The sequence below is a fragment of the Mytilus californianus genome, unplaced genomic scaffold (assembly GCF_021869535.1).
Source record: "Mytilus californianus isolate M0D057914Y unplaced genomic scaffold, xbMytCali1.0.p SCAF_6, whole genome shotgun sequence".
NCBI classification, from domain to species: Eukaryota; Metazoa; Mollusca; class Bivalvia; order Mytilida; family Mytilidae; genus Mytilus; species Mytilus californianus.
Genome location: NW_026262712.1, coordinates 18,046,520 through 18,065,513, shown reverse-complemented (window position 1 = coordinate 18,065,513; position 18,994 = coordinate 18,046,520). Strand labels below are relative to the sequence as shown.

The following is an 18,994-nucleotide window of genomic DNA, read 5'->3' as shown; positions in this document are numbered from 1 at the left end:
TTGATTTTTGCCAGGTTGAGGTTTGTGATAATGGTCCAGTCTTCTCCCCTGCACTTTTTTCTAAAATTACAGAACCACATTTATCATAGTCTATTATAAAAGTCTATTCAGTTGCACCATTAAAACATAGCACCATGTTAACACAATGTTAAAAGTCATAGCAGCGAACCAGCAAGAAACGTAAGCTTGTTAATACTTACCTCCTTCCTTATCTACAGGGGGCATCTTCACCAACAACAGATTCCCAGCATTGCTGGAAAAAGCAAAAAGTGCTTCACCATCATTCTTCAAGAATGTGGATGCACAGTTCAATTGTGATGTCATTGTACCAGCTGTGTTGATCATGTGTTTGTTTCTAGGGTCTGTAGCATTAGCTATTGAAGCATTTAAGAAAATGGAAGGAATAGGCTGGTCAGATGTAGTATAACCCATATCCTGTAAGATAAAAATGTGCAATTGATTTGAGGATTTCTTGCTTATGCACAATACTGTGCTGTAGTGCAATACTATGGAATTGAAGATTTCCTGCTATTGTGCAATACTTTATATAATAATTTACATATCATATTTGGTGTGTATCTCCTGCCATATCAATATTTTTCCTTTAATATACAAATAAGAACTATAAATCAATGGAAAAATGGGAAATTTTAAGACAAAAAAAAAATTATGAAAAAAAAAATTACCCCCCCGCCACCCCCATTTTTTTTAAACCCCCCTTTCAGTAATTACCCACAAACTAAATCCCAGCTTTCCCTTTATTGTATGGTACCTTGCTGTACAATTTCAGAGAGTCAATATAATCCATACACTTGACCTCAAGTAATTGTCTGAAAACTAGAAAAATGCTTGTTTTTTGGCCCCTAATTCCTGAACGTTTGTGGCAATTACCCCCAAAATTCAATTCCAGCATTCCCTTTGTGTTGGGATACCTTGCATTACAATTTTGAAGAGATCCATACACTTAAACACAAGTTATTGTTTGGAAACTAAATTCCTGAACCATAGGGGCAATTACCCCCAAACTCAATCCCAGCCTTCCATTTGTAATATGGAACCTTGTGGTACAATTTCAGAAAGATCCATACACTAACAAACAAGTTATTGTCTGGAAACTAGAAACATTCTTATTTTGACCCCTTTTGGGCCCCTAATTCCTAAACTGTTGGGACCATAACCCCCAAAATCAATCCCAACCTTCCTTTAGTGGTTATAAACCTTGTGTTAAAATTTTATTGATTTCTATTTTCTATTGATTTACATATACTAAAGAAACCATCTGTCTTCGGACGACGCTGACGACGACGATGACAACGACAACGTGATACCAATATACGAACAAAAAATGTTTAATTTTTGCGGTCGTATAAAAAATTCAAATGATGCACAGGGATTTTTGTATCTTTGGTGACATGCACCTTTATATCAGGAGGAAACACGTCCAACCATGAGCTCAAGTAAACTGGGCAATACTAGGCAATATAAGCCAATACTGGGTAGTAAAAAATGCAGGCCTGAATTTTTAAGAGGATCCAGTTATCAATTTCTAATGCAATAAAAAAAACATGATTTATAGATAATACTTAATTTAATTTGTAAGAAAATAAGGAGATGTCGTACTTCTTAAATAGATAGAGATCTATCAATCAATTATCACTAAAAAGACACACAAATATGGAATTGTTTTTTTATAAACGAGTTATACTAGTTGACCAGGATTCAATGGGATTAAATGATATCATTGAACAATTGGTTCTCACTGTGAAATAATAATTTAAGCATTGTGACAAAGCAATTTTCCGGGAAAGTACAGAAATTTGAAAGTCATTGATTGTCCAAATTCTTCCTTTCTATCAGTTTCTAAAAAGGTTGGCAAAAAACTGGTCAATACATCAAGTTATATTGAATATGTTGGTCGTAAAAAACAGACATTAAAATGTTAACACAGAGATATGCCTTGCCTATTAGTAATTTGGTAGAAAAATGAAATGTTAAAATTAAAATACCAATACATGTACTTCAAATCCAATATATATGCAAAACTTTCCAAAAGTAAATAAATCATGACTCAATGTATAGGGCTAAATAATTTCTGTGGCAATAAGATATGCCAATGCTAGTACAACTACGTACCAAATATCATTAACCTGACATAACTGGCTCCCCTAAAGTGACCTAATCACAATCTTTAACATGTTAACAATGCAAAAGTTTCAAAGTCAAAAGACCATGTAAGATCTCCATGGAAATGAGATACGCCATTGTTTATACAACTGCATACCAGACACCATTGGCCTATCATCAGTGGCTCCCCTAATACTGACCTAATCACAAACTATAACATGTATTAATTAAAGAACACCCAAGCCCCCACATTGTCATTGGACAAACAAAATCTCACCAGATTCCTAAGTTCAAAGACTCACAACTCTTCAAAAGTCAGCTGATATAAAACATTTTCTTGTAGTGAAGGCAGTATTAAGGCTACCTCAAGTTTGTGGCCCCTAAATATAGCATTTAAAAAAAAAAATTGTGTTTTAATGCCACTTTTAAACACTGCTTTTGAGCTATTTCGTGGTGGCCAGTTTATATTGGAAGTGAAATAGGGCTTTCTTTTGACAATACACATTGTTGCAGATAATTGAAATTTCTGAAGGTCCTGGTTACCTTGAATTCCAAATCAATTCTGTAGTTGAAAAGTATTGAAAACCAAAAGTTTTAAATGACACAGTTATTGTCGATAATTATAATGAGTAAACGTGGTAATTACGTAAACAGATTTCGATCGTCTCTGAATTTATCCAATAAGTTAATAATTATTTTCGCATTTCTCCAGATTTATCATTACACATAGCAATGAATGAAAACAAAGGTAAATTCCAGGTCACAATATTGAATGGAAGCATGTTATGGGGGATGTGTACATGGGACACAGATGATGCCCCCTGTTATAAATGGACATAACTGAAGAACTGTAAAAGTGAAGCTACCCATATTTGTTATTGATCTGAGTTTTGATGTAATAAGTATGGTGTATACGTTTTACAAAATTTGGTTGAGGCAAACGTTAAAGTAAGAGCAATTTTTCCATTTCTAAAGGGGTATAACTCTAGAAAACTAAGAGTGACACCCCTAAAAACAAACTTGATCTGTGTTTTAAAGTAATTAGCATTGCGTATATTAAAGTTTCATATCATTTGGTTGAGGAAAACTAAAGTAAGAGAACAGAAACAAAACATTAAGCAATATTTACATTTGTAAAGGGGCATAACTCTAGACAGGTAAAAGTGACACAAACAAAATTCAATCTCCAACTGTGTTTTGTGGTAATAAGCAAGTTTAATTACATTTGGTTGAGGCAAACTAAAGTTAGAGAACATAAACCAGTTTTGGAACGTACAGACGTACATGTAAGGTGAAGTCTTTCTGACAGATATGTAGACCTCGCAAGGATCCCATATATCAAATACAGTTATACATTTACTCATAACAAGTGAGTATTTAACCTGACAAATAAACTATAAATTTTTTCAAGCAGTTGCTGAACCATGAAAATGACTTGGGGCCAATGGACATATGACAGACAGAAATTTAGTTAACACTAGGACACACCCATGATAACGCAGGTCCGTGACTGAATTAAAGTATATAACTATGTGTAAGCCTTATTTTATCCTGGATTTTTATACGCCCATTTACGGGACGTATAATGGTATACCGTTGACTGTCTGTCCGTCCGTCGTCGAAATATGTCGGACATTAACTCAAAAACGCTTTAACCAATATGCATGAAACTTTGCTGAATTGTTTATATCTATTGACGTGAGCTCCCTTTCATTTTTTATAAATTTCGGATTTACCGTTTCCAAGTTTTTGGGTTTTATTCATTAAAAAAGGGGGGATTTTCCAGTTTTTGGACAATAACTCAAAAACAATATCACCAATTTGCCAGAAACTTTGGTGAATTGTTTATTTCTATCGACATGAGCTCCCTTTTGATTTTTATAAATTTTAGACTATACGTTTTCGATTTATGGGGTTTTATTCATTACAAAAAGGGGGATTTTCCACTTTTCGGACAATAACTCAAAAACACTTTAGCCAATATGCATGAAACTTTGCTGAATTGTTTATATCTATTGACATGAGCTCCCTTTTGTTTTTCATAAATTTTGGATTTACCGTTTCTGAGTTTTGGGGTTTTATTCATTAAATGAGGGGGGATTTCCCAGTTTGATTTGAGCAGTAATTTTTTTCATAAATTTCTGTTATGTGTGGAACTTTATTTTTTGTTTGTTTATAGTCTGACAACAGATTTACTAAGTACTGCGCAACAGCACAGTGTATTGCACAACAGCAAGAAATCTTCAATTGAATATAAATTCAATTCATATAACCAATTTCAAGTTCTTTGACTACATTTATTCAGAAACCTATAATATGTCAAATATTTAATTACAATCCAAATTCAGACCTGTATCAAGCTTGAATATTGTGTCCATTTTTGCCCCAACTGTTCAGGGTTAGACCTCTGCGGGCGTATCCAGCTGCACTCAGCGAAGCAGTTTATTAGTATTGGTATTGTCATCTGATAAAGTCATGCTGATTATAAGACACAGAGTTTTCTCTGCTTTCAAAATCTTTATGTTTGTACCCGTCACCCTGGAACTTATCAATTATTGGTAATACATGTATTAATTATTTGGAAAATAAAAGGGCCTGGAATGAAGTAATTTTTAATCAACAGCATTGTCCTATATTAGTTAAAAATAAAGTCTAATTCTTTGATTCCCTGTTTTTACGTCATGCCGGCTAACAATTTGTAAACTGTACCTACACGCCTTATTTTAAGTCTAGATTTTTAGTATTCGTATTGTCATCTTATAAAGTCATGCTGATTAAAATACTACAATAGGAAACAATGTGACAATGATTGAATTTAGTTGTGTCAACCCTGTGATTATGACCTGTGTATATAGCAAATCCTAAAAACACTGTTTGGTGGTGCGCCTGTCAGATGCGGAATGTGCAGATAAGGTAATAGGTAACAGGTGAATACACTATTGGTATCGGAATCGATTCAACCCGGAACTTGTTAATTATTGGCAATATTAATTATGTGGAAAACAAAAGGGTCTAGAGTGGGGTAATTTTTAATAAACACCATTGTCCTATATTAGCTATATATAAAGTTGAATTCTTTGATTTGTCGTTTTTATCCCATGATGGCTTACAAATTGGACCTCGTTATTTTAGTATTATAGATAGGTCATCTTCAATGAAGATATAAAGCACCTAATTTTCTACCTTCTGGAATATAAAGCTTTATACAAATAGTTTATGCATTTGCGGCCAGGAAGTTATGTCTTGCAGCATGATAAAAAGTAATCTATTTTATTTCAATCTATTTCGAAGTAGTAAGCTTGGTAAGGGACGCCATATTTGGCCCTGATTATTAATTCCATATGACGCCCGTCAAGCAAAAACAACCCTTATCGCATTTGACGTCGTTATCGGTAGTCAACGCTAGAATGTAATTACGTACAACAAACCGATAATTTGCTCGTTGAAATTGAGAATTTTTTTATTAAAACCATAACGTTATCCATGCGTGTTGAATATATATGCTTATAGTACATTGCTTCTGTAAAATAATGCCGTATTTATGATTCAAAATTTAAACATAGCATGATTTTAATTTTACCATATAAAACGTTTAAAATTCTTGTTTTGACATACACTATATTCTTATTGTCTTTAGTGGAATGATTTATAAACAATATAAAAAAAATCCAGACATCACTTGGTCTCATTATGACATAGTACCACAATGTGATGATGCAGTACAATAAATGTATTAACCTTCTCCTATATATATATATATATAAACAATAACTATGTTGTATAAAAAAAAACTTAAATATTTTCTAAAAACAACTTAAAGTTATTTTCCGAAGCTACATTTCTTTTATACTTTTTGTACGGCAAGTTATTGTATGAAGAACCCAATAATTCAATATTCGACAGAACATTATGCATGCCAAATGCGGGAAATCTTGCATGGTTAATCACACGTGATCGTTTGCTTAAAAGAAGTGTAGTACAACAGAGAAGAAAGTCTGTCTAGAAGTTTTGGTCTTTTCTTTTTGCCACATTTTAATCGCTGTTACAATGATGTTAAATATGTATATAATATTTAGTGGTCTAAGTTCTTAACTTTGTTGAAATAATATGCAGCTCTAGTACAAAAGGTTATACAATGATGAGCAGACAATGTTTGAATTGATTTTTGTGATTTAATGATCAGAAGTCACGGACTACCACCCGTCATGTAAAGCTCTAAAATCACTGAAAGATCAGTCTGATCAGGTTAACAATCCGAAAATGAACTTTCAATGGTATTTTTTAACGCCATGTAGGTTGCACTTTGTAAATACAGCTGTTTCTCAAACCACGCCTCTTTTGGGGAGATATATAATATTCATAGATATGTTAATTTGATAATGTACTGGTTCCCATTTATGATCTCTGTGTTTCATCTCATAGAGACATCACTTGGGAATGTAACCAGTACAGAAAAACATGGTAGCGACTTAATTTTAATTCTTAGGAGGTCCAAATATGAAGGTAAGGGTTGTATAGCATTTTAGTATAAGTTTAAACTCATAGAAGTTCAGGGCATATAAATGTTGAAAATATGCCGCACAGCCCTATATTTTGACCTTTGAATAAAATAGTAGTGCATATAAACTTTCCGTTCTGGGATATTATTTTTCACGAAACTTCATAGTAAAAGTGTCACAGTTTTAGCTGCAAGGGGAGTTCATATGGGAAATTGCATTGTCTATATTTACAGAATTGCAACCTATATAGGGTTAAAAAATAGAACATACAGAATTTCACAAAATCTGGTTTATCGCAGAGATTTTAAAGAATTTAACTCAAATATGAAGTTTTATAAATATTTCATGAAGATTGAGAAAATCCTGAGCCTTAACTATGATGACTCAGCATAAAATCACAGTTTACAGTATGCATGGTTTACTTAAGGCCCAGAATTCAAAATAAATTCAAAATATATGCCTATTTGTGATTTAAATTGTTTAGAAGTGCTTATATTTACTCTTCGCAGTCATTGCAACTCATTGATCCTTCCTAAATAATTTTGTTGGGTTATTTTTGTCTTGTCGATAACCCAAAAGTAAGCCGTAACACCTAAATGTGTTTTTTTGTGACCACAGCATTAAAAAGTACAAGCTAGAATTACAAAAAGACCTCAATAAAACTTACAATAGTGTGTTTTATCCTAAATATATACTAAATATTCCACCTTGCTAAAAACAGGGAAAATATTTAGGAAATGTGAGGCCCCAGGGGGCAAAAAACTGAAAAAAATGCCTACCCTGGGTCATAAAACAGATAATTTAACTTGTAAATGCTATATGCTTTTATTATTTTCAAGGTCTTTTGTAAACAAAACAATAACTGTGCTGGAAAGTTATGCAAAAATAAGATGTAAGCAGTCATTTCTATCAAGCTTTTATTGAATTTATGCACCAGACTGATATCTTCTTATATACAATTTTGCAAATATGGCTTTGTTTAGACACTTCTAGTTCATACATTAACTAACTTGTGTTAGTTATATGGTTAGCGATGATAATGTTGTGACAAGAATTCTTAACTGACCATTTGAGACAGAAATTGTGAACTTTCATTGACAAATAGGCATACAGTAAGATGTGGACTGGAGACACAGGCAGGATTGGATACTTTGTATAATCTTGAATGTTGGAATGATTAACTACTAAACAATACATTTATAGTATTCTAAAATGATTTCAATTTGTTATCAGAACAGTTTCAAACATGTTTTAGACATTTCATGTCAGAAAACATGCACATAGGGTAAGCTGGCAATAATTAAAGTCTTGTTTTCAAATTCTTTAAAAAACTGAAACAGGGGTAGGGGTATAAAATGTACTGTAAAAGGAAACTTAGAGTATATGCAGTGATTTCCTTAAGGCTATAATTCTGATAAATAAGTATTGTTGTGAGAAAAAGTGTTTTTAGAAGGTTATCTATTTGAATAAATGTTTGTATAGGTTGCACTTTGTAAATACAGCTGTTTCTCAAACCACGCCTCTTTTGGGGAGATATATAATATTCATAGATATGTTAATTTGATAATGTACTGGTTCCCATTTATGATCTCTGTGTTTCATCTCATAGAGACATCACTTGGGAATGTAACCAGTACAGAAAAACATGGTAGCGACTTAATTTTAATTCTTAGGAGGTCCAAATATGAAGGTAAGGGTTGTATAGCATTTTAGTATAAGTTTAAACTCATAGAAGTTCAGGGCATATAAATGTTGAAAATATGCCGCACAGCCCTATATTTTGACCTTTGAATAAAATAGTAGTGCATATAAACTTTCCGTTCTGGGATATTATTTTTCACGAAACTTCATAGTAAAAGTGTCACAGTTTTAGCTGCAAGGGGAGTTCATATGGGAAATTGCATTGTCTATATTTACAGAATTGCAACCTATATAGGGTTAAAAAATAGAACATACAGAATTTCACAAAATCTGGTTTATCGCAGAGATTTTAAAGAATTTAACTCAAATATGAAGTTTTATAAATATTTCATGAAGATTGAGAAAATCCTGAGCCTTAACTATGATGACTCAGCATAAAATCACAGTTTACAGTATGCATGGTTTACTTAAGGCCCAGAATTCAAAATAAATTCAAAATATATGCCTATTTGTGATTTAAATTGTTTAGAAGTGCTTATATTTACTCTTCGCAGTCATTGCAACTCATTGATCCTTCCTAAATAATTTTGTTGGGTTATTTTTGTCTTGTCGATAACCCAAAAGTAAGCCGTAACACCTAAATGTGTTTTTTTGTGACCACAGCATTAAAAAGTACAAGCTAGAATTACAAAAAGACCTCAATAAAACTTACAATAGTGTGTTTTATCCTAAATATATACTAAATATTCCACCTTGCTAAAAACAGGGAAAATATTTAGGAAATGTGAGGCCCCAGGGGGCAAAAAACTGAAAAAAATGCCTACCCTGGGTCATAAAACAGATAATTTAACTTGTAAATGCTATATGCTTTTATTATTTTCAAGGTCTTTTGTAAACAAAACAATAACTGTGCTGGAAAGTTATGCAAAAATAAGATGTAAGCAGTCATTTCTATCAAGCTTTTATTGAATTTATGCACCAGACTGATATCTTCTTATATACAATTTTGCAAATATGGCTTTGTTTAGACACTTCTAGTTCATACATTAACTAACTTGTGTTAGTTATATGGTTAGCGATGATAATGTTGTGACAAGAATTCTTAACTGACCATTTGAGACAGAAATTGTGAACTTTCATTGACAAATAGGCATACAGTAAGATGTGGACTGGAGACACAGGCAGGATTGGATACTTTGTATAATCTTGAATGTTGGAATGATTAACTACTAAACAATACATTTATAGTATTCTAAAATGATTTCAATTTGTTATCAGAACAGTTTCAAACATGTTTTAGACATTTCATGTCAGAAAACATGCACATAGGGTAAGCTGGCAATAATTAAAGTCTTGTTTTCAAATTCTTTAAAAAACTGAAACAGGGGTAGGGGTATAAAATGTACTGTAAAAGGAAACTTAGAGTATATGCAGTGATTTCCTTAAGGCTATAATTCTGATAAATAAGTATTGTTGTGAGAAAAAGTGTTTTTAGAAGGTTATCTATTTGAATAAATGTTTGTATAGGTTGCACTTTGTAAATACAGCTGTTTCTCAAACCACGCCTCTTTTGGGGAGATATATAATATTCATAGATATGTTAATTTGATAATGTACTGGTTCCCATTCATGATCTCTGTGTTTCATCTCATAGAGACATCACTTGGGAATGTAACCAGTACAGAAAAACATGGTAGCGCCTAAATTTTAATTCTTAGGAGGTCCAAATATGAAGGTAAGGGTTGTATAGCATTTTAGTATAAGTTTAAACTAATAGAAGTTCAGGGCATATAAATGTTGAAAATATGCCGCACAGCCCTATATTTTGACCTATGAATAAAATAGTAGTGCATATAAACTTTCCGTTCTGGGATATTATTTTTCACGAAACTTCATAGTAAAAGTGTCACAGTTTTAGCTGCAAGGGGAGTTCATATGGGAAATTGCATTGTCTATATTTACAGAATTGCAACCTGTAAAATCAGAAACAGAATAAAAAAACAGCAATAATGCAATGTGGCGTTAATTTTCTAAAAGGTGATGCTGGATATAAAAAAAATATCTTTAAATATGTGGCAATGACTAATTGAGGCCGCACAGGCTGAAAAAATATACAATTAGATCAATTCAAATAATCTTGTTATTCTTCATATTTTTTTCAATCCTGAAATGTCATACTTTAGATATCAAAAAAACAATCTATTTTACTTTTGCATAATACTCAAGTTGACTTAGAATGAATTTTTTCTGATAAGGGATATCGAGGCGAAACTTTTATAGTCATACATACACGTAGTCGATATTTATGAGGAACGTGGACAGATTGAGATTTCGCACTCGAGATATATTTTTAATGTTATTTAATAAATTTATCAAATGTTATTTTTCGTTTAAATCATTTTAGCTTAACAGACATTCTAGTTTGTTCTGTAAACATTTACATGCGTACATGTCTATGTTTATTGCAAGAAATATATCTAAAACAGATGAAATTGCATACGCAGCTGCAGCTTTCGTTTAACATTAAAATTGAAGAAATTACAATTATGTATAAATAACTTTAACGTTTGAATTTGGCAAAAATAACTCGAGATTGTGGTTGTCTTGTTATATGTATCAACCAATTGTAACAGGATGAAAAATAAGGCATATACTCTCTAAACGTGAACTATCCAAAGAAGGCAAAAACATGTATTTATAGGTTAAATTAAAATCAAAAGGCGTATATAAATCCCGTTCTAGATACGGAGAGCGAAAGCGTACAAAATTTGCATATACTTTTGATGACAGATAAATGTCGAGATGTATTTCTGTTACCCATGATATTAGAGAGTGTATTTAAAATCTTTGAGAAAACACATGAACACTAATAATTATAACCAAGAAAAAATCGAAATTTTGATAGACGTCCGAAAAATGCATTTTCATTTGAGGGAATTTCAAATATGGTACAATATTTGAAAAATTATGCTAGTCTACACGGTTTACCACAAACAGTCCCTCCTAACAGAAATGAATTGAACCTCAAATTGTGCTATCTTCTTGTGAATCAAAACAGTCGGGTTTTGACACATATGTATCAGCATTTCAGGCAAATGGAACTGGATGTAGATATAAGAAGATGTGGTATGAGAGTCAATTAAATAACTCACCATCCAAGTCACAATTTATAAAAGTTTACCCTTAGAGGTCAAAGTACGGCCTTTATAAACTAGATGTGTTCACTTAACAGAATGATCAAATGTCTGGTTGCCTTGTTGTCCGCACATACTATTTGCATCTATGTATTCTGATGTGTGTTGTAGTTGTAAACAGAATTACATGTCCGTTTCATTGGTACAAACAGATGAGAAAAAAAAATTACATACCACATATTGAAGCTGCCAGGAGAGAACAAGAGCTGTACAATGAATGGTTGTCAAAATCACGCAAAAAAGAAAATATAGAAATTATAATCGGCAATACAGATTTTATTTTTAAATGTTCACTTTACACTTGATTTTGATCAAATTATTAGTTTGCCGCTTCATACTGATCAAGTTTGACAACTGCATTATTTATCCAGTAGTTTTTGGTGTATGTATGGAAGTAAAATGGAAACAATAAAAATATTTGGTTGATGAAGATGAAGGAATTTTAAAAGATTGTGCCGATACAAAGGGTCCAAACGCAACAATGTTTATGTTTGATCATACTATTGAGTGTTATGGTCTGATTGAGGCTGAATACATTGTTATACTTATCCTGGTACATGATTTTCACTTTTATTTCTGTTGATTGGTGACTTTTAATAATAAATTCTTCCCAATATGAAAATAAGGAGATACGATATGATTGCTAGTGAGATAACTGTCACCAAAGTTGAAATGAAGTGGCATGATGTAAGAATTTATAGGCCTCCAACAATGAGACAAATTATACCGTATCGTTGGCTATAAAAGACCCCAGTATGAAAAATATGAAACAATTAAATTGAGAAAACTTATACCAGTCTTAAATGCCCTATTAACAAAATATATTCCATTCCTTTAGAGTAAAGGTTCAAAACACTGACCTTCCACCACAAATTACCACAATGAGCTCCTTTACTATATTTCATTTCGAATTTTATTGTGAATTTGATTTTAAATTGCCAAACTGTTTCAACTAGCAAATTGAATTAATTCAATCTGAATCTGAGAAAGATCGAATAAGAGTACAACTAAGTCAAGTTGATCCTTATTATCAAATAAATACGAACAGACACCACTTGTGAAATCAGAAATAGAAAACACAGATGACCATGTCGTAAAACATACGAGTAAAACAAATAAACAGCTGCGCCATGAGCGCATGATACGCCCGTCGTCTTGTGTGTGAATTTTTATGCAATAAGTATAAATAGTTTCCGACATATGGCGTGACATGCGAAAACCCCCTTTTTTTTTTACAAAAAACTCAATTTCTCTAAAATAAAATTTTCAATCAAAACCAAAAAGTATACAGATCTTTAGATTAATATAACTAAGAAGTGTGTAAAATTTTAAGCAATAATCATAAATCGTTTTTGAGATACGGCGCGACATGTGAAAACCCCCCTTTTAAAAAAAAAAAAATCAATATCTCAAAAATAAAATTTTTGAATCAAAACCAAAAAGTATACAGATCTTTAGATTAATATAATTAAGAAGTTATAAAATTTTAAGCAATAATCATAAATCGTTTTTGAGATACGGCGCGACATGTGAAAAACCCCTCCCCCTTTTTTAACAAAACACTCAATAACTCAAAAATAAAATTTTGAATCATCACCAAAAAGTATACAGATCTTAAGGTTAATATAACTAAGAAGTGTGTAAAGTTTTAAGCAATAATCATAAACTGTTTTTGAGGTACGGCGCGACATTTGGAAAAACCCTTCCCCCTTTTTTTAACAAAATACTCAATATCTCTAAAATAAAATTTTGAATCATCACCAAAAAGTATACAGATCTTAAGATTAATATAACTAAGAAGTGTGTAAAGTTTTAAGCAATAATCATAAATTGTTTTTGAGATACGGCGCGACATGTGCAAAAAAACACACACCTGTTTTAGTTACTAAGTCCTGTAACTCAAAAAGTTTAAATCTTATTTTCAACAAAAAGTATACAGATCGTTTGACCATCATAAGAAACAACTATGTTAAGTTTCATGAAATTTGGATAAGTCATTCTCAAGTTACGGTGCGACATGTTTACGCTGGACAGACAGACGGACAGACAGACGGACGGACACCGTGAAAAATCCCATGAAAAATAGATGATGCCCTGGAAGGATCAGGATTTCACACTTCAGTGTTTTTTTTGTTATATTAAAGATAACACTGAACTAGAGGCTCTAAAGAGCCGGTGTCGCTCACCTTGGTCTATGTGCATATTAAACAAAGGACACAGATGGATTCATGACAAAATTGTGTTTTGGTGATGGTGATGTGTTTGTAGATCTTACTTTACGGAACATTCTTGCTCCCTACTATTATCTCTATCTATAATGAACTTGGCCCAGTAGTTACAGTGGAAAATATTTTGTAAAAATTGTTAACAAGAGTGCACACCCTGAAATGTCTTGCCTTCTTTACTAATCATTGATATTATGTTGATAGTCCTAAATATAAAGCTTTATTACAACTGTCACATAAACTTAACATTAACCAAGTAAACTAAACATTGACCAATGAACCATGCTAGGCAGGCATGTTCAGCTAACAATTCTTCCATACAACAAATACAGTTGACCTATTGCTTATAGTTTAAGAAAAACAGACCAAAACACAAAAACTTAACACTGAGCAATGAACCTTGAAAATGAGGTCAAGGTCAAATAAAACCTGTGTGACTGACATATAGATCATAAAATAAATCCATACACCAAATACATGCCAGCTAGACATGTACACCTTACAATCATTCCATACACCAAATATAGTAGACCTATTGCATATAGTATTAGAAAAAAAAGACCAAAACTCAAAAACTTAACTTTGACCACTGAACCATGAAAATGAGGTCAAGGTCAGATGACACCTGCCAGCTAGACATGAACACCTTACAATCATTCCATAAACCAAATATAGTAGACCTATTGCATACAGTATAAGAAAAACAAAACAAAACACAAAAACTTAACTATAACCACTGAACCATGAAAATGAGGTCAAGGTCAGATGACACCTGCCAACTAGACATGTACACCTTACAATCATTCCATACACCAAATATAGTAGACCTATTGCATACAGTATAAGAAAAACAGACCAAAACACAAAAACTTAACTATAACCACTGAACCATGAAAATGAGGTCAAGGTCAGATGACACCTGCCAACTAGACATGTACACCTTACAATCATTCCATACACCAAATATAGTAGACCTATTGCATACAGTATAAGAAAAACAGACCAAAACACAAAAACTTAACTATAACCACTGAACCATGAAAATGAGGTCAAGGTCAGATGACACCTGCCAGCTAGACATGTACACCTTACAATCATTCCATACACCAAATATAGTAGACCTATTGCATACAGTATAAGAAAAACAGACCAAAACACAAAAACTTAACTATAACCACTGAACCATGAAAATGAGGTCAAGGTCAGATGACACCTGCCAGTTGGACATGTACACCTTACAGTCCTTCCATACACCGAATATACTAGACCTATTGCTTATAGTATCTGAGATATGGACTTGACCACCAAAACTTAACCTTGTTCACTGAACCATGAAATGAGGTCGAGGTCAAGTGAAAACTGTCTGACAGGCATGAGGACCTTGCAAGGTACGCACATACCAAATATAGTTATCCTATTACTTATGATAAGAGAGAATTTAACATTACAAAAAATCTTAACTTTTTTTTCAAGTAGTCACTGAACCATGAAAATGAGGTCAAGGACATTGGACATGTGACTGACAGAAACTTCGTAACATGAGGCATCCATATACAAAGTATGAAGCATCCAGATCTTTCACCTTCTAAAATATAAAGCTTTTAAGAAGTTAGCTTACGCCACTGCAGCCGCCATAGCCGCCGCCGCTGGATCACTATCCCTATGTCGAGCTTTCTGCGACAAAAGTCGCAGGCTCGACAAAAATTGACTATAAAGGGCAATAACTCCTTAAGGGGTCAATTGACAATTTTGGTCATGTTGACTTATTTGTAGATCTTACTTTGCTGTACATTATTGCTGTTCACAGTTTATCTCTATCTATAATAATATTCAAGATAATAACCAAAAGCTGCAAAATTTTCTTAAAATTACCAATTTAGGGGCAGCAACCCAACAACGTGTTGCCTGATTGGTCTGAAAATTTCAGGGCAGATAGATCTTGACATAAGGAACAATTTTATCCCATCAGATTTGCTCTAAATGCTTTGGTTTCAGAGATATGAGCCAAAAACTGCATTTTACCCTATGTACTATTTTTTAACCATGTCGGCCATCTTGGTTTGCGGGAGGGGTCATCAGACACATTTTTTAAACTAGATACCCTAATGATGATTGTGGACAAGTTTGGTTAAATTTGTCTTAGTAGTTTCAGAGGAGAAGATTATTGTAAAAGATTACAAAAATTTACAAAAAATGGTTAAAAATTGACTATAAAGGGCAATAACTCCTTAAGGGGTTAGTCCTATAATATAAGACATTTACATTCAACGTTTTTTATCGGATATTTTTTTTTACTTTCAATGTTGAAACCCGAAGTCTTATCAATAGATGCTATTTTCTCGTAGCAAATTTTAAAATTAATAACCCACTCCAAAAACTAATAAAACTAATAGGAACAACATTAAAATATATGAAAAGTATCTCTTACCGTCTTTAAATTGCAAAATTATGTTCCTAACTCATCCTTTTTTTTCGAAGCTGACAAACATTTTTCATCTCACCATTTTATTTCAAAACATGTGCCGATTCTATATTTTTAAGAATGTGTGAAGAAAACGTATTTGACGGTAATATTAAAAGAAGGCTTTGTGCAAGAAAGGATGATTTATTGTTGGTAGCTTAGCTTAGCGCAAGTGGCAAATAGTTCATGCATGTTGAGAACGAGAAAAGATAACCAATACATACAATGGGTATGTTCTGTAATAATGGTCAACTGGGATGCATGTCCGGGAAATATCATATTAGGCACAAAATGTTGCCATATCTAGGAAATTTGGACTGACACTGGAAAATGAGAGTTCATTGAATAGGGACCGAAATTTTGCCTTGCAACAGGCCACATGCGGACCCCTCAATGAGGATGTTGTCCGGGTTTGTTGTAGAGGTTCTATAAGCGTGGTATTCTCTCTCCACAAGGCATCAAAATCGCGTCCCATTCTATTCAGACGGGGCTGCGTATGTATACATCCCGTACAGCTAAACGGACAACCCCTTTGGCAAGTTTTCAACTGGAATGTAGGACAGAAAGTCACAGGACAAAAAAAAATCACAGACAAAAAGTCTCGGACAAAAAGTCACAGGACAAAAACTCACTATTCAGTTCTGAGATTATTTTTCTTTAAATAATAAATAGATATAGGAAGATGTGGTATGAATGCCAATGAGACAACTCTCCATCCAAGTCACAATGTATAAAAGTAAACCATTATAGGTCAAGGTACGGTCTTCAACACGGAGCCTTGGCTCACACCGAACAACAAGCTATAAAGGGCCCCAAAAAATTACTAGTGTAAAACCATGCAAACGGAAAAACCAACGGTCTAATCTATATAAAACACTTATACGTTTAAAAAATCATTTTTGTGTTTTTCTTGAACTATTATATATAAAGCAACTCTGTTATTAAAATGTATTCAATAAATATTGATAATAAGGATTGGCTCGCTCATCCAAGTTGTATGAACTTGTATATTGAGAAACTTGCATCGTCTCGCCCGCTTTTACAACTTAAATTATTTTTGATGATCCTTAACAACTTAGACCAGAGAACACCTGGTGAATGACTATTGGCTAGATCACCACTGTTGTAATAACTCGTATGTGGAAAGGAATTTGTCAGCTTGTCACGGTCCACTCTCACAATTATTTTTTGTTGAACTTAACAACTCCTAGAGTATTTACGAGTAACTTAATTAGATATAGAATATTGAAAAAAACGGTTTTATTACACTTAACAATATTGTCATAAACATATGCACATTCATGGATCAACAATCTGTCGATACCTGTATCTTGGCATTGCACAAGGTCATGTTTTCTCCGACTGTTTATGACCTCTTTACACTAGATCCATTGGATGTTGGATGTGTACTTGTTTGATAATTTAGTCTAAGATGCATGATTTTTTTTTATTAGTTGTTATTTGCTTTGACATAGCTGTCAGAAACTGCGAGTACTCTCAGATCTGTACTTAGAGTCCTTTTGTTGTGGAAATTTACAAGTTCCCGGCCACCAATCCAATTTGTGTTTTTATTAGATGTATTTCTATTTGTATTCATCTGATGAGCTAAGCCTTTTTCAACTGATAATCATAGTTCGTTCTTATGTTGCACTGTTACACTACTGTCCCAGGTTATAGAAGAGTTGGAATTCCCCTAACATCTTTTGAACTGTTTTAAATTTGCCATTTCGGGGCCTTTTATAGCTGACTATATATATATATATGTGTGATATGGGCTTTGCTCATTGTTGAAGGTCATACAGTGACCTATAGTTGTTTATTACTGTGTCATTTGGTCTCTTGTGAATAGTTGTCTCATTGGCAATCATACCACATTTTCTTTTTTATTTTTAAAAAATGTTGGTTACTTAAAGTATCTCTCTAACGGTCGCTTTATATAGATAAGACAATTGGGTTTCGATTGGTTGTTTGTTTGTTATTGGAACTTTATTTTGATTTTGGATGATCCGAAGCTTGCAATATTCCTGTGAAAGGTCAAATTGTATGCTTTTCTCTTTAAATATTTTTGTTGTTGGGTTACTGATTCATTGAAGCTAACCACACATTTAATATTTAAACTTCTTTTCCCCATTTGTTCTTGTAATTATCTTTACGATTCAACAATGCCAATATTTTTCAGGCGATGTCAGTAGAAAATTAGAGAGGGTGGGCTTAAAATACTGATATTGTTGGATCGTAAATGAAACAGATAGACAACATGAAAATAAGCTTAGATCTATAGGAAATTGTACGTAAATTTTTAAAACATATATATAAAATAAGAAGAAAAACTAGAGGCTCTCAAGAGCCTGTGTCGCTCACCTGACTTTACTTTGGTTTTAGAAATCATGTAAAAATAGATAAAAATCATAACAGATACCCAAATAATGATTGAGGCCAAATTTGGTTTAATATTGGTCCCGTTATTAAATAAAATATCCTGGTGGCCATCTTGAACAGTAAATTGGCAACAAAGTAGCAACACTTGGTCAGCACCTCATAAGGAACATTCATGCCATGTTTGGTTTCATTCCATTCAGTGGATACTCTTAAAGAAGACATTTGTATGTATTTCCCATAAGGTCCTATGTTAAACTAAGTCCCCCGCTGGCGGCCATCTTGGATGATGGATCGGCTGCAAAGTAACAACACTTGGTCAACACCTCATAAGGAACATTCATGCCATGTTTGGTTCCATTCCATTCAGTGGTTCTCTAAAAGAAGACATTTGTATGTATTTCCCATAGGGTTCTATGTTAAACTAAGTCCCCCGCTGGCGGCCATCTTGGATGATGGATTGACTGCAACGTA

At 33.0% G+C, this 18,994-nt stretch overlaps 1 protein-coding gene across 2 annotated transcripts in view; it reads right to left on the bottom strand.

The window, feature by feature from the left end:
- Nucleotides 1–18,994, bottom strand: part of LOC127705750 (nuclear pore complex protein Nup160-like) — a 240,824-nt gene that overhangs the window by 194,988 nt on the left and 26,842 nt on the right. For both annotated transcript variants that reach the window (XM_052210099.1, XM_052210098.1), the window contains exon 4: nucleotides 201–435. In XM_052210099.1, the coding sequence (XP_052066059.1) occupies nucleotides 201–435 (235 nt within the window). The remainder of the gene's footprint in view (nucleotides 1–200; nucleotides 436–18,994) is intronic.